At 44.2% G+C, this 16,619-nt stretch overlaps 1 protein-coding gene across 4 annotated transcripts in view; it reads left to right on the top strand.

The window, feature by feature from the left end:
- Positions 1-16,619, top strand: part of PIGQ (phosphatidylinositol glycan anchor biosynthesis class Q) — a 37,898-nt gene that overhangs the window by 8,904 nt on the left and 12,375 nt on the right. For 3 of the 4 annotated variants that reach the window (XM_030001562.2, XM_041120137.1, XM_030001564.2), the window contains exons 3-9: positions 1,358-1,489; positions 2,692-2,812; positions 8,353-8,479; positions 9,517-9,670; positions 12,248-12,359; positions 14,250-14,330; positions 15,345-15,459. In XM_030001562.2, coding sequence (XP_029857422.1) covers positions 1,358-1,489; positions 2,692-2,812; positions 8,353-8,479; positions 9,517-9,670; positions 12,248-12,359; positions 14,250-14,330; positions 15,345-15,459 — 842 coding nt within the window. The remainder of the gene's footprint in view (positions 1-1,357; positions 1,490-2,691; positions 2,813-8,352; positions 8,480-9,516; positions 9,671-12,247; positions 12,360-14,249; positions 14,331-15,344; positions 15,460-16,619) is intronic. The other variant, XM_041120136.1, reaches the window with a different exon arrangement.

Below are 16,619 nucleotides of genomic sequence, written 5' to 3' on the forward strand. Positions count from 1 at the left end.
GAACCAAGCAGGATTTTGAATGAGCCATACTTTTGCGATTTGTGTAAAATGTATAAATAGCAGCTGGAGCCCCAGTCTGCCCATCCTGTGTTTTATCCTGGCCAGTCCTGAAGGCACTCTGCTGCTGGCCGACAGGCTGAAGTCCTCCAGATGAAATCTGGGGAAGGCATGCACACATTGCAGGGACGTCTGCAGGCCACGCTCACTAATGATCCAAACAGCTGTACAATTTCAAAAGCTAAGCAAGATACCGGGAATAATTTTAGCGTTTGGAATGAATGTAAACTGAAGGAATATGCCAAAGCAGTTAAGAAAGAGTAGGTGAAGGAAGTGACTAAAAGTGAACATAGATTCCTGGACCTTTAATGAGAAACAGTGAAACACTGTGAAAATAGTGAAACAACCATTGTGTACAGGAAAGAAATGATCCAAATTATGTCCACATCAGAATTTATTCCCTACAATAAACATGGTGCTTTGTGTTGCTGTACCGCTACTGTGCATTCTTTGACCAGCCTGCATCCAGTGGTATCATTTTAGACTACACAAATCACCATTGTTCCTTTCTTGATAGGTTGTGTGGTAATACAAGTAACTCCCCAAAATAATTGAGCATCATTTAGTACTTTTCTTCTGAGTCATAAAGAAAGAACCATGTGAATATTTCCTCCCCTACAAGCCTAATGTGGATGTTAACTTTGAAACCTAATTAAATGCTAAATGTTGTGTTATCAACATAATGCTGGTCACCGTTGGCAAGGTAGTGGAGAGAAGATAGACATGAAGATCCTGAGAAAGGAATTTGGAAGTAATAAAAAAAGAAGAAAAGGATCGAGTGGAAGAAAAAGAAAAGAGGGGAAAAGGGACAGAAACTGCAGGGAGAACACAGCTGTTTGTAACACCAAGCTCACACTAGACAGAGACTTGCGATTAGCGATACTGGGATTTGTGAAGCGGTTGCACCATGTTGTGTTGTTGTGCTGTACACACAACTGCCTTGACTCCAGTCTCCTGGAGACTGAGAGCAGTGTACAAGCCCAGTGATGTATCCCAAAGCACAGGATGGAATTGGGGTTGTCTTCTGGCTTCCTTGGAAGAGCGAGGCACATGGTTTTACAGAATGGAAATGAGCGGTTGGGTTGTCTGCTTTACATGTCTTGGTCTGGAAAAGCTGCCTTAATTCTGTTACTCTTTAAGAGAGTAGTTAACATCTAATATTCTTTAATCGTAATATGTTGACACCGTCCCTGGTTGCACAACCTTAACTTTACACTGAATGTTTTGCATGGAGTTTGTATGCTGGACAGCCTGCTACATGGCAAAAGCAAAAGGGGACATTCCCATGGTGTTTCTGCAGGGTGCTGAAGTTTTGGCCTTTGTCTTTCTTATGGAGCAAACTCTCAACTTGTGAGCAGCTGGGACATCGCCTGCAGCATCTCCAGGTCATCAGCAGCAACAAGAAGGCTCAAAACCAGACTCAACTAATGAGGTATAGACTACACATAAAGTCATGCATGTCTTTACTCTAGCCCTGTCTCTGGGGAACCCAAACCATGGATCCTGTGCCCGCACAGCACTACGGGGTCCTCACTGCACCATGTCACATTGCCTTCCTTGCTCTACTCCCTGCTAGTTTGCAGATCTTTACTCTGCACTCTGTTTATATTAATTATGCCTTTTGTCATATATATGCCTTTTTCCCTAGCCTGGGAAAGGCGACCGGGATGTTGCCCACAGAAAGATTGTACTGCACCCATATGTGTAGTGCTTTGCTATCACTACTCCCACAAGCTCATTGCTTTCACATATGCCGCTGTTAACCAAAAACTGCAATCAGTATTGAGTGGCACTTTCCATGAGAGCAGAAAGGTTTAAATGCTCCCCTCTTTCACCCACTCTTTTGGGGAATCTTTCTTGCAGTAACTGCAGACCAGAGACTCCAACAGCTGTAACAAAGTCACTGTAACAGAAAAAGTAAACACGCAGTGCAGGGAGTGGAACAGGGAGAGGCAGAGATCCGAGACAGATATTGAATGCCCTACGGCCATTACACAGTGAGTCTTGTTCTGTGTGGTTCTCTGATCCTGCAGTAATAGACTCCCAGGGAACACTTAAAATAGATTAGCAGATTTGAAGGCCAAAAGTAACTGTGATTGTTTAATCTGATTTCCCGAATAACTCACGTCATGGAATTTCATTCAGAAACTCTAGCAGTGAAGGGGCAGTTCAGCAGCCCTTTTGGGTACGTTTATGTACCCAGAAACACTATTTATTACATTGACTAGTGGTTCAACTAAAGTATACCTCTTGGAAAGCCATCTGATCTCGACGTGGATACTCCAGGTGCTGGTGCCCTTAGTATTGGTAAATCCCCCCCGAGTGTGTGTGTGTGTGTGCACACACACACTTTGTCTAGCATTCCTCTTTGTAGCTTCAATCCCACTCTTTGCTCCCCTTACTAAAAAAGGTTTAGTGGTGTGGCAGGCTCCAAGTCGCTCTGTGTCTGGCCACAGAAGTAGCAGCACACCAGTGAAAGTCAAAAGATCTCTACACTGTGCCTCTTCAGTAAATTGTCCTGGTGTCCCTAGGACATTAAAGATGCTATGTAAGTGAAGCTGACAGCTGTCATTGAAACATTAAACACTGTCCTTCCATTTTCTCTAACACTGTTTCTCTTTATCCTGCATGCAGGAAAGCCAACATCTTTGTCTCTCTGCTGATTGATGTGGCTCTGGGGATACTGCTGATGTCCTGGCTGTACAGAAAAAACCGAATTGGTCACCTTGCTGACACTCTTATCCCTGTGGCTGATGTAAGTGTGGCCAAAGCCGTTTCTCTTTCACCTGCTGTGGGTACTGACCAGCCTTTGATGCCTGGGGTAGTTGTAAGAAGGGAATGCCTTACACGCAAGGATTTCAGAGAGAGTCCTGTCTGAAGTCATGCAAATTAGGTCTCCTCAAGAACAATGAAATCTTCAAATCAAGCCTGCTGGGACTGCTCAAAAGGAACACAGCTCTGCTTTGCGTGTGCAGTGAATAGTAATTAGATATTTACCGGAGGGCTGTTCCAGCTCCTAAAGTAACAGTTATGGCTTGGACAGAGCTCTGCAGCTGCAGGTTGAGTGGCTATCAAGCCAGAATACTTTTATTCTGGAGTCGACAGGAAGTATCCTCAAGTTGTTGCTATATGGGGTGTTTGGAGAAAAAAAAAAAAAGCTGTAACCTGGGTTTAATCTGATAAACTGCTGAAAAGTCAAACTTGATAAGCAGTGCAGCTGTGCTTGTGGAGAGGAATTTCATGGGGAAATCCAAAGGCATTAGCTAGTCAGGATACAAACACCTGAAATCCTGTCTAAGAGCTCTGGTGTACAGATGGTAAGCTAGGAAAACTTGCTGTGTCCTGTGATTTTTCTCAAACATCACTCCTCTTGCCCACTAAGATCCCTTGGCATCAGCATAAATTCATGAAGAACAAGTATGACTCATACTATCCTGCTTTTCTGGTGGTTCATTTTAGGTGCAGTACTCCAATATATCTGTTTAGTGGCAGAAAGGAACATATAATGTACTTCAGAGGCTGGAGACCAGACCAGTAATCTGAAGTTAGCTCTGTTGTAAGAGCTTCTGTGTCCTGGGAATAGACGCGCGGCCAATGTTGAGCACTGTCATGCAGCTGTACAGCCTAATCCTTTCTCTGCCCACTTTCCTTTCATTTCTGGGAGGGAAGGTGGATCTTTCCACTGGTTTCTTTCTAGCAGATGGAGAACATCCTCTTGGTTCTTTCTCCAGCTTCTTGGTTGGAAGGAATTTTATTCTGATTAGAGAATTCCAGCAGCAATTTATTTTTCCTACTTATGCTGTCTTTCTTGGGAAGAGCTCACATTTCCCTTGATGATGATGTGCTTGGTCCATGTCTAACCTTTTAACTGTTACAAGCCATAGGTCTCTGATCATTCTTGTACATGCTGTGCTTTCAGAAAGTGTGTATGGATTGTCCAGCATAGCTGTGGATTGTGACTATTGCTATTTTAGTTATCTTTCATAGTCAAACTTCTAAGGATTGCATGTTTTAAGGATTGCTGCAGAAACTATTCAGCAGCAGTGGTGGGGGTAGAAAGGACCGCAATTCTTGCAATACACTTGCTCTTGTATTTGAGCTATACACTAAAAATATTTTTCTAAGTCTTATTCCTAAGTCTTTTCCCTTACAGATATTTCAGCTGGAGAAGTTTAAGTTCACTAGAGCTCTCCCTGTGGGATTACTCTAAGTGTCCAGCTCTCAGAAATCTGATTTCTTAACAAGTCTGCAAGGAAGTGGCTTTTGGCTGCGCTCCTGTTTGCACAGGTGGCTCCAGGAGGGGTTCCATCTGTCCAGTGTCTTTGGCAGATGGATGCTCTCTGTGCTCAAGGTGTATCCAATCCCAGCACCTGTCCTGGATAGGCTTGCTTGTGAGAGTTGCTTGTTCATTCCTCTTTCAGTAATTTAGCTCAGCTGTCACTCAGCTTAGGCATCATAGTGTCAGTTATTTTCACCATGTCTCCTACATGTGCAGACTTCATTACCTCGCTATCACCAAGAGCTGTTTACTTACTTTCCTGGAAGTGCTAACTCCTCCTTGTGTGGGTGGCCTGGTAGTCAGTCAGTGCCTTTCTTCTCTGCTTCTCCAGCCTTATCACTTCAGGCCACTTACGACTCTTCTTACTTTCCAGCCTTACTTTCTTCTTTCAAGCATATTAGATTGTGGACATAAAAATCATTTGGAGTCCTTTTACTGCCTTCGGTGGGCATTGATTTATATGCATTATGTGCAGGCCTTAAAAAATGCAGATCTGAGTAATCCCAAAATATACCAATGACTTCAGCATGTGGTGTGCAAGCCAGCACTACTTCTTTTCCAGTATGACAGCAAAATCTCCCCTTAGCCATTCAGCAGTAGGTTTCCTCTTTGCTGCTGAGTGTCCATCTGGTACGCATTATTCCCATCACTTGGGCTTTCTCAAGTGCTTATGTGTTGCCAAGTTCAGTAACGCAAACTTTCCCATATGCAGAATGAGTTACTTTTCCTTCCCTAATGCTCCTTGCTATTCTGCTTTTGGTATATCAAAAATGCCCCAGATCTGATGATGGCATTGACCTTACATCTCTGTATCTGTTAGTAAATAGAGCATTATATATATTACAATGTTTATTATATATTATGAGGTTATATACATAACCTTATTTTAACTTTATTGATTTGATTGATTTTAATATTGACAAACTAACCTTATATAACATATAAACTTATTGGTTTGATTGATTGATTTTAATATTGACAAAATCGTAGCTGTGTGGGGACTGGATACAGTGTTCATTTTTTTTCCGAGCAAACATCTCTCTGGAACGGAGCAGATGCAGGCAGGTTATTCTGGCTCTCGACAACTGCCAGGGTCACAAGCTCAGCCTGCTGATGTGAGGATGAAACCGTATTCCCTAGCCATCATTCGTCATCCCCTGCTATAATGGTTCTCAAATCAGCACTTAGCTAGCAATTGTTGATGATGCACAAGACATTGACTGCAGCTCCCACTTTCACAGCTTGATGAGCTGCGCTGTGCTGACTGTAATAACAAGTTGCTTTTGTCAGTAAATGAGGCAGATGTGATTCAGAGACACCTAGGGAGTAACTGGTGACTAGCTGTATGCAATATGAAGGGCTGATTTTTGGAGCAGGCTTTCAAATCCAAGAATGGAAAATGTGAATAATCTTCTCTCTGTAGGTGCCCTCACAACTCCTACCCTCCTCCTTCCCTCGATCCCACCAGGCTTCCCAATGGTTGTTCTTATTTTTGCCTTCCACGAGACAGCCTTCTTTCAAAAATACCCAACTCAAAGTGCTACATTTGTCTGGTTTGAAAAAAATTGCTTATAAACCATCTTGGGGGTTTTTTTGGTTTGGTTTTTTTGTTTGTTTGGTTGTTTTTTTTCTCCTTCACCTCTTTCATCTTTGCTGCTGTCTCTTTTTCTTAAGCTGTAATCTCTTTGAAACAGTTAAATATTTATCATAGATCGTGCCTCCAAAAATGTTACTGGGGTTTAGAGATAATTGGATGTAAGTTCCTATTCAGTCATGTTCTGCTAATCCATAAACAAAGCAAGCAGAGAGGACACTTCCTGAAAAATATTCTTAGATGTTAATTTGTAAAATAGTATAACTTAGAGCTCCAAATGCCTGCAACAGATGCAGGGCAGGTGTGTCTAGTAGGGAGTGCTTTGGCTTTCCTTGCTCTGACTTGCACTAGATGCTCCGCTCAGGAAGTTCGCACTGTGCTTCCCGGTGCCCACCTGCAGTGTGCTGAGTGTCCTTCTCCATCGATGTCACATCACCGTTAGACCCTCTGCATATGGAGACTAGAAAGAAGACCATGACAGTAAAGAAAATATTTCCACAGTGTTCTCATCTAAACCGTATTAGCTTTAGTCTCCAGTTTGGTAATGTCCCTACACCTCTCTACAAAACACTTCCAATTCAGTGTATCTTATTTATTAATACTGGCCACATTCAGTATTCGTGACTACAACAGGAGAATTGGACTCCCAGTCACCTTTTCTGATTTTACTTGCTATTGATCAGTCCTAAAATATCTGGCTGGAAAACAACCTCCAAGGTTATGCCTTAGGATTATGTTTTGAAATGCCTTGCCCAGCTAAATAACAGCAAGCTAGGGCACCTTCCCAGAGCTATGTGCCTCTGTCAGAATTTAGTAGCACCTCTGAGACTGGTAGCCTCCAGAAGTATTCAGTGCTGAAAAACAGCCTTGCTGAAGGACTGCTTTCAAACATTTAAATATTTCATTAAAACCACCAAATGCTTTTTCCAAGTTACCAGTCCAACACTTTAATTATTAAAAACAGTCTATTTATAAAGCAGCTAACACTTCTCAGCCACAGAGGTAAGATCCATGGGTTCAAATCAGTTCTGACTCGCAGTGAGACAGAGGGAAAATGAATGAAATAAAAAGGCAATCCTTTTGGGCAACTTGAAGATGGAGCCCTTAATTTTGCCACTACACTAAAAGTAAATGTTTACAAACTCATTTTGCAAGGATCCTGTTGGTTAATAAATAAAATGGAATCATTCCTTGGAAATAATTTCCCCTTAGGGAAATTATCCATATGAATGATGGGGAAAGTAGGCTACAGTGCATCAGCTTTAGTTAGCTTGTCTTGATTCTTCTACACGTGCACAATTTGCAGTGCAATTCACTTGCATGGACTTGACTGTAAGTAGAATTTTCAGAGGTAGAAGGCTTTTACTCACAACCTCTGTTCATGCGGGACAGTGTGAGAGGTCATTTCTTCTGGGTATGTTCCTGAACTGTTTGCTGGAAGTTACCACTCTCAGCTACCTCAATTCACAGCCTGGTAAATGGACTTCACCGCTGGTTTCAGCTTAGGTGAGTAGGTCAGGTGCAAACTAGCAGGGAGCAGAGCCACCCCATCTTCTGCCCTGTCGACTCCAAGGGATCCTCCAGCAGAGTAGTGGGGTGGAGAGAGAAAATCAGCAAACAACATCAGCCTGGGATTAAATCACCAGAAGTTGTGAGTCGAAGCCCTCGGTGATTTGGGGACGACCTCCATTAGGCTTTTTTCTCAATGATTGAGAGGGCTTTTTTACTGGTTTGCCACGGGTATCTCCTCATGAAGCCTGCAGAGAGACACAATAGTGGTAGGCAAGATCAGTGCTATACAGCATGGTTAATCTTGCCTAGTACACCACAGAGTATCAAGAAAGTTTGTTTATGTATGAAACACATTTATATAATTGTGTTTTCTACCCTGCTTTAAACATGTACAGATTATTTGTTTGTAAAAATTCACTTTTTTTGCCTGCGAGTGCACTGCCATCTTCCCCCTTTTAAAATCCTGACAGCCTTCCCCATGGTTAAATTACTTGCTCAGTTCTGACATTTCAGTTGACTGTCCAAAGAAGTCGATTTGTGCACCAGCATTTGCCACCTATTTCAAGAACTCTCATTACACCAAGAAATATTGTGCAAGTCTACAAGAGGTGGTCATAAAAAAACACTAGGTTTGTGTTCCCAGCACTGAGAACATTTAAGCAGTTCAGCTTCCTCACATTTAAGCAGTTCAGCTTCCTCTCTGCTGTTATGTTTGGATTCAGTGAAGAGTCAATAAAGGTGCATTTCTGATTTAACTAGTTGTAAAGTAGTGATTTGGATTTTTTTTTTCCATTGGTTTGAAGGGTGTGGTAAGAATACCTTTTGGGGGGTAGCACGTACAGGTGCACTGGACCTGTTCAGTGTGGTAGAAGTCTTTTATCTCAGGTGCCTTGCTTCCATGTGTTTGTAGCACGTAGCTGAAGAGCTCCAGGACCTGCTCCAGTGGCTAATGGGAGCGCCAGCTGGACTGAAAATGAACCGAGCTTTGGACCAAGTTTTGGGCCGCTTCTTCCTTTACCACATCCATCTTTGGATTAGTAAGTGCAATTATTTTACTTTTCAGCCTCCCTTTTCATCTCTTCCCTCCTGAGTGTTTAATGTTTGCCTAGAGGTGAATAATGAATCAAAATGCACTACTGCAAGTATGAACTTGTCTGTGAGTCTTCCTGCTGTGGGAACTCAAGCCAAAGTTGGATTCCCACACAAGGAAGTCATGCATATTAAATAAAGCACTTGCACTGATGCTTTGCAAGAAGTGCAAATCACAAGGGAGCTTACTTATTTGGTGCCATTAGTGGTGAGTGTCCAAGGGAAGGCTTTAGGTCTTATGTAGGCTTTTGTAGTCTTTGCCATGTAAGAGGCAGGTGATAGGATAGGGATGAGAAGTGTGCTCTCAGGATGCAAATGCCAACCCTGTCCTATCACTGATTTCACCTTAGTGCAATTTTATTATTTCAAGTCCCTCCTTGAAATAACACACCCCTGCTATCCTTGATAAGTGTCTTGATGAAGGAGTACAGTTGTGATGGACGTGAACTCCTTAGTTATTATACTGATTTACTTTGCTCACCAATCAAGTATGGTCTTGTTTCTGTGACTTTGCTCCACTTTAATGATGAAAGAGACTGTATGTCTCCACACTGTTTTATTTTACAAAAGCCATATGGGGTGGCTTTTGTGGGAATAGCAAGAAAAGGGGAATGGCTGCAGTAAAGGTTGATGTGTGCAGTTAAAAATGTAATTAGGAACCTGGACACAAATCTAGAAAAGCATATCACATGTGGAGCAAGGTGTGGAGCAAAAAAATAAAACTCTGTTCAAGCTGAGCACATCTTCCCCTTCCTCACAGAGCTGCCACACCTGGACAGAAACCTGTGGGGAAAGAGAGTTTTTGTTGGCCCTCCTAAACAGAAGATGGCATCTAAAGGAGCTTTCCAGTTTTACTGGCATGTTTTCATGCCTATGATTTCTGGAGCAATGTTCTAGGGCAGGGGGAATCAGTCAACAGGACTGATTGAGAGTGTCAAGAGGAAGATGTCTCAGTCAAATACTGACATTCTGCAATGTCCATTAGGCTACATTCACCTGATGTCCCCATTCATTGAGATGATCCTCTGGTATGTCGGTCTGTCAGCTTGTCTGGGCCTGACCGTGGCTCTCTGCATCCTCTCCGACATCATTGCACTTCTGACCTTCCACATATACTGCTTTTATGTCTACGGAGCCAGGTGAGTTGATCTCTCTTGGCTGTATCTTAGGTATATTTGGAAAGAAGGGCCACTGAACGCTCCAGGCATGTCTTTAATTCGTGGAGCATTCATTCCTGGTGTAGTTCTCTTCAATTCACAGTTTAGCCAGCAATTAATTTATTGCATTCTTTTATGCATGTAGAAATGATGGCCACAGTAGTACAAGCAACCTATCTTTCAGTTTTCCTGTGTTTAAATATTTATTTATTGTGGTAGTGACCTGGAAAAATAAAACTATGTGACAGGCAGAGAACAAGAAAGAAGTTTACTCCATCCCTTTGATTCAGCCTTACAGTACTCTTTTCACTTGCACCCTACCCAGTAGTTTTGAGGGGAACTGGAGGAGAGGAGGAGGAAAGGGGAACCCTTGTACTTCTGGTAGCCCCAGAGTCCCTGCCTCTGCCCTGCTTCAGAGGTTCTTGTCTGCATCGTGGAGCACAGATGACAGGTTTGGGGTTACAGCATGGGTGTGACACCATCCTGGTGTCATTGTCTGGACCTACTGGAGGGCCCCATAGCCTGAGAACCGGGCAGACGCTCTGAAGCAGTGTGTGGGAGCGCACGGGGCTTTGGGGCATGTCCAGGGCATGTCAGGGTTACTGTGCAAACAGTGCCCACCGATGTGCTGTGTTCCTGCGCTCCATTAACATGTGCTGCAGCAAGGATTCACACAGGCCACTGGAGAATAGCTGCTCTTGACAAGGAGATGAGAGACAAGGTAATAAATAAAGGAACTTTGGGCTTATAAAGTACGGAATGGTCATCGTTCCTCCCCAGGCTGTGAGCAGAGGGCTTTACATTGCAAACAACGGAAGAAATAGTAGAACTTTAGTTATGGGTAGTTTAGGGAATGGTTAGAAATATTGAGATATGATTTATCAGCTGGGTCTGTTGAGAGCATAGGGCTTACACCCGAAATCAGTAATGTCAGTAATGAAGAGTCTCTTCCCAACACCTCTCATTACTGGAATTTCTGGTTTGGTCTGTGAGAAGTGGCCTCGGTCCTCCTCATTGTGCAGTGAGTGGAAACAGGAAAAGCATTTTCTCAGCTGATTGCTTTTCCCATGTGAGCTGCAGGGAGCCAGTCTACCCGCCTCGGCTGTTTGTTAGAAGTATAGAGCAGCTGTATGTTATCTTGCCTCTGGCACCGAACTGCCCTGCTGTGCCAGGTGCCCCCAGTGGAGAGTTAGGAAGGGATAGCAGTCACCCACATCAACACAGCCACCACAACACCTTGCGTTCCTGCAGCTGGTGGAAGAATTTGCTGGTTCAGGTGTTGGTGAAGCCTGAGAACCCGTTCTGAAATAAACCACACAGTGAAACAAGGGCAGGCATGTGTGTGCAGGCAGCCAGTGAAGGTGGGGCAGGTGCTACAGCAGGAACACCCGCTTGGTGTCATGTCAGGGTGTGTGGGGGAGTGTGTGGCCTTAGTCAGAGCCACAGAGCAGGTGTGTACCAGCAACCTGGAGGAGTTGTCCCCGGCACCCTCCTGCCTAGGGATTAGTGCACTGAGCTGTGCCTGCCAGTCTGGAGGCACCCTGCCAATTCCTTGAAGCAGTTGGTGTTCCTCAAACCAGATTCTTCTCTTGGATAAGATGCCTTGCCTCTGCTTTCACAATGCTGCCTTGAAATCTGAGTAGCTTCCGTGCCTTAACTAGGCTGGTTAACCAGTCTGGCTTTTGTAGCTCAGGCTTTCTCAGGCTCTCTTCTGCCCCACACATTGGCTGTCCCCCCTTTATTTACATCCATATATGTTGGACATAGCTGCCCAGGGCTCTTTGTGCCTCTTCTCCATCCCAGGGGCTCTTTTCTTCCTTGATGTTATTCTGCAGGAGTGTCTATTTCCCACCCCTTATCACCACAAGCTTCTCTCACCAAGGACTCACCCTTTTTTTGGAAGGGAAGTAGCTCCAAGTGTCGTAGCACCAAGTTACAAAAGCTAAAGGAAAGGAAGTGGTAGGGGCCACCAGCCATTTAGTTGATCTGTTTCCCCTCTTAAGGATGTTTGAAGCTGTGCTTTACTAAAGAAGGTGCAGGGGCTCCAGTCTTCTCCCTTGTCTGTCCGTGCTGTGGAGGCAAAATTGAATTGCATTGACTCAAGAGTGAGGGGTGAGACCTTGGCCACTCCTGCCATGGAAGGGGTGTGAAGCAAGGGGATCAGGGCAGTTCTAAACAGGAGAGACAGAGGTGAACTTGGGGGAATAAGCTTGCTGCTTCTTTTGTTACAGGGAAGGTGGTGGCATGGGGCTGGCGATTGCTGCTTCTCGTAGGGGCCACCCTATCGAGAGCCTTGCCGCTGTCCCGGGGCATGGCATGGCCATTGCCCTCCAGTACTCCAGACCTGTGTGCAGCAGCCTGCTCTGCCCGCGCCAGGGGCCAGCCAAATACGGTTGACTGAGTATTTTATCTGCGTCATTCTCGGGTTGATTTCTTTTGCCACCCTGAGTTCTGCGGCGTCAGTAAGTGAGTGGGTGCAGGGGTGTAATGATGACAGCTGTTTTGTGTTGAAGCTCAGGAACTCGCAGCTCTGATGCACAGCGTCTTCTCTTTGCTCAGGCTCTACTGCCTGAAGATTTACGGCCTGTCATCTCTCTGGCGCTTGTTCCGTGGGAAGAAATGGAACGTCCTCCGGCAGCGGGTGGATTCCTGCTCCTATGACTTGGACCAGGTAGTGCTGCAGCACCAGGGGCTCGCTGCAGGACGCTGCCCATGGGCAATACAGTCCTATCCTGCTTCAGCTAATATTGAGACAGAAGCCATGGGAGGCTTTGTGGTGCCCAGAACAAGTGCATGCCTCAGCACTCTGCATCCGTGGCTCTTCAACCAAATGCTTGGACTCTGCTGCTCTGCAGCACACCTTTGCTTCTCTGCGTGTTCAGGGGGCCTAATTCTGGCAAGTGCTGAGCACCTGCAAGGCACCCTGGTGAACTGCAGTGGGTGCTGCAGATGCTTCCAGCTCCTGGAGCATGGGAGTGGGTATGGGGGAGGGAAGCATTTTAAGAAGTGGTGCCCAGCAGTGTTGCCACAGTAACAGACATGCCAGCGTTTCTATTAAAAGGCTCCGTTTCATTCACGTTGCACTGGAGCCTGGCCCACACGTTCTCACACAAGCAGCAGAGGCGGTTTTTTGTCAAATACTGTAAGCTCTTTTTAATTTCTAAAATGCCATGCAAAAGTTCAGCAGAGCCTGAACTGCTCCACGATGGCAGTTGCAAACATCACTAAAATAATACTAATCACTAAAATATTTGGTAACTTCCAGGGCCCGGGCCTCTCTCTCCATTGCAACAGATAACCTTGAGCTTCTTACACCAGTGGAGGTGTAAGTGGAGGTGCTATTTTTCTGTTTCTGTGGTGATTAAAAGCTTCCATGCCAGGAGACTGCATCAGGGCTCCTCGGTCCCTGTGTACTTTGAGGAGAATTGGTTTGGCACTTCAGGCTTCATCCTGCTGCTCTGGAGGCCAGTGGGAATTATGTTGTTGGCCTGGGTGGGAAGAGACGTTCAAAGCAGACCTTAAAAGACTTTTGGAGATGTTAAGCAACTGCAGTGGAGTGATAGAGGAGGGGAGAAACAACTGCTGTGAAGAGAGTGGATTGGGTTATGATCTGTTTCTGGTTACGTGCATAAAGCTGGGATGTTGATCCATCTCTGTGACACGGCTGGCTGTGTTATTTTCTTTTATAATATACCACAGCCATGATCTCTTTTCGCAGAAATGGCAGTGCCCTGTGTTCCTGTGGCCTCTCTGTTCTGGAAGTGGCAACAGAAAATTGAGGAGTCCGATCCCTATTTGTCAAAAATCTGCATTTCTCCCAGTTGGAATTAGTTAGACTTAAGCCAACTGGGCTGGCCCAGAATAAAAATAACTTTTTCTGTGGGCAGTGGAGCTAATGACACCTGCTTTCCTATGGATTTTTCTCCTTCATCCTCTGAATATTGCTCCACCCACCCCAGTAACTCCAGCTTCTTTCTGTGTCCCAGTTTCCCACCGAGCAAGAGGCAGAAGTCCTGTGGCTGGACTGACCAGCCTGCTGCTGCTGCTGGGAATGTTTATCAACCAGATTTTGCCAGCTTTTCACCGGGTGCCTGTTCTCCTAAAACAAGGAGGAACAAAAATACTTCTCAATTCTCTACAAAATTCCCTACCAAATTCTTACTTCTTTTTACCCTTCCACATTTTTCTGGTAAAAACTGACCAATGGCTCTAAAACTTACAGGGACAGGGAGTGGACAAATGGCATGAACGTGTAAGTCTTGTTTCCTAAGGAAACTGACCTGAAATAGGAAATCTTGAGTATTGTCTATAAAGGAAAAATTGCTGTCAGGATCCAGCTTGTTTGTCTTTCCAAACATACTCCTATAATAGGGAGCCTTCTAAAAAGGGCCAGTGAGAGAAGAAGTACTGAAAATATTAAAGGTAACAGCATTATTCACATAGGGCATAAAAAAGCACATTAAGGAGTCTTGCAAACTGTCGTTATCTCACAGTTTCCTATTATTTTATTTTATTTTGCCATTGCTCTGCTAATGATTGTTTGTGTTTCTCTTTTCCCTAGTTATTTATTGGCACTTTGCTATTTACAATCCTGCTGTTCCTCCTGCCTACAACTGCACTGTATTATTTGGTGTTTACCCTGGTAAGATTTAACCCTTGAAGCTAGTCATACACTGTCTTCTGAGATATTAAAAAAAAGTTTCCTAGTCATTCAGTGTCATCCACAAAGAAAATATATATTTGTCTGGGTGTCCCAGGAAGGGTTCTCACACAGCCCGTGTATGCCAAGCAAGTGGAATTCAGGATATGTGTTTGTGTTTCTCCAAAGGGAATTCCCAGCAAATCCTGGTCAGCAGAACAAGCTGTTCCCCTCTCTTTCACTCAGAAGTCATTTTTTTTATCTTTCCATCCCACGTCCGGGGTGATGGCCTCTCTAGTTTAATCCAGAACTTTTTTTTCAAGAAATTAACTCGCTGTGTTAAATGCTTTCAGCCAGGCTTTGCTCAGAGGGTTGGACTGCTTTATTTTTCTTTTCTTCTCCCAACATGACCAGTCCTCTCTGAGGCATGCCTGGAGCAAAATTTTCCACAGATAGTGGCCATCACATGGTTTCAACATCTTTTTTGAGCCCTCTCTTTTCAGATGAGCTTGGCAACAAAAATAAATGCAGTCTGACAAAAGGAGGTGCTTTAATCAGGGGATGAGAACACACTGAGTAGGAAGCTTATTTCTGACTGCTTTGCTCTTGCTTAGATGCTCTACATGGGGTTTCTTCAGGCAGAAATAAGCTACTTCAGCTCACTGTTGGAGAGAGAAAAATTTACAGTCACTGATACACAGTGCTGGAGTTTACTAGAAATGGAAGCCTAAATTCTCTCTTTTAGACTATGGCCATTGAAAGTGGAATAGCTCTCATGTCCTTGAAGGTCACTGCCTCTACAACTGTAGGACCTTCATTTCAGTTACACTCTTAAGCTAAGATTGTCAAGCAACCTCATGCAGGGTCATCCAGGCCCAGCACTTCTAGACATCAAACCCACTTGGGGAGGCTTTAGCTTAACACACAACAATGTCAGATTGCAGACCAGCTCATGAGTTTGCAAGTGTTGCATCTCCTGTTTCTCTGAGATTTTCTTATTAAACTGTTTCTTTGTAGCTCCGTTTGCTGGTGGTGATTGTGCAAGGCCTGATACACTTGCTAGTTGACCTGATTGACTCTCTGCCTCTTTATTCAATCATCCTTCGGCTCTGCAGATCTTACAGACTCGCAGGTAGGTCCTTCAGCACTGCACATGCAGAAGTTCAAGGATTTTGCATTATGCATTTAATTTTGATGCAATGGGTAGCTTCTGAATAGAAAGATGCAGGGGAGAGGGCAGGAAGGAACCCAAGGCTCAAGTTGCGCAGTTGTCCATACTGTTAACCAATTCCTGCAAGGAGCAGGATGAGGTTGTCAATGGAAAGAAATTTGATGCTGAAGCAGAATCGGGAGCACCTTTACAAAGCCTGTGCAACTAAAAGTGACATCCAAACAAGGACCCTATAAATGAGGTCATCTTTTGATTCCAGTACCAGGTCCGGTAAAACTTCTGAGAGTTAAACAAGCTGTTAACTTTGGGATTTGGGCTCTGAAACAAGCCAAATTACAAAAATCCTTGGAAAATCTGCTGTTTCAAAGGGCTGGATCTACAGTGGCTGTGAATCAATGGAACTGCTTCAGTTCTGTGCTGACTTGCCTAACTGAAGTCCTGAGCTGAGGTGTTTGGATTAATTACAGAGCTCTGGGCAGATTTCAGATAATTGTTCTCTTTTTGAGACTAATCTGTCACCATTTTGAAACTAGTCGTTGTTTTTCCACTTTTGGTAAGCATCAGCCATGGTTGGCACCAGAGTAAAGGATCATTTTGGAATGGGTTTAACTGTCAAACAACTATGGTTAATCTAGTTAAAATCAAGCACGTCTAAATTATTTTCTCCCATCCTTTTAAAGAGCATACAGCAGGAATTTAAAATGTAAGAAAGCTTGATCATCACTAAACCAAGGCTAGTCATCAAATGCAAGGGAAGCTTGAGGCAACTGATAACAGCTTTGTCTGTTGGAGCAGTGCCAGGCTTGATTTTGGGAAGGTATAGCTGAGCCATATTACCAACTCTGTTGCTTTTCCATGTGTGCCTTCAGCAGATTCTTATGAGTTTCCTGGCAGAAACTTCTTAACCCTTCAGGGCTGTCTTTGGAGAACAGGAGATGCAGCTGAAGAAAACTGACCCAGTAAACAGCAGGTTGTAGGGCAGAAGGAAATCTTGTTGCCACTGAGAGATGTAAGCCATATATTCCCATCAGTTTTACATTACTTCTCCTCAGTTTTGTTCAGCCAGCTACCTACTGCAGGATAATAAGCCTCCACCCAGGCAGAGGATTGTCTTCTCTGTT

The sequence above is a fragment of the Aquila chrysaetos genome, chromosome 25, assembly GCF_900496995.4.
Source record: "Aquila chrysaetos chrysaetos chromosome 25, bAquChr1.4, whole genome shotgun sequence".
Classification (NCBI taxonomy): Eukaryota; Metazoa; Chordata; class Aves; order Accipitriformes; family Accipitridae; genus Aquila; species Aquila chrysaetos.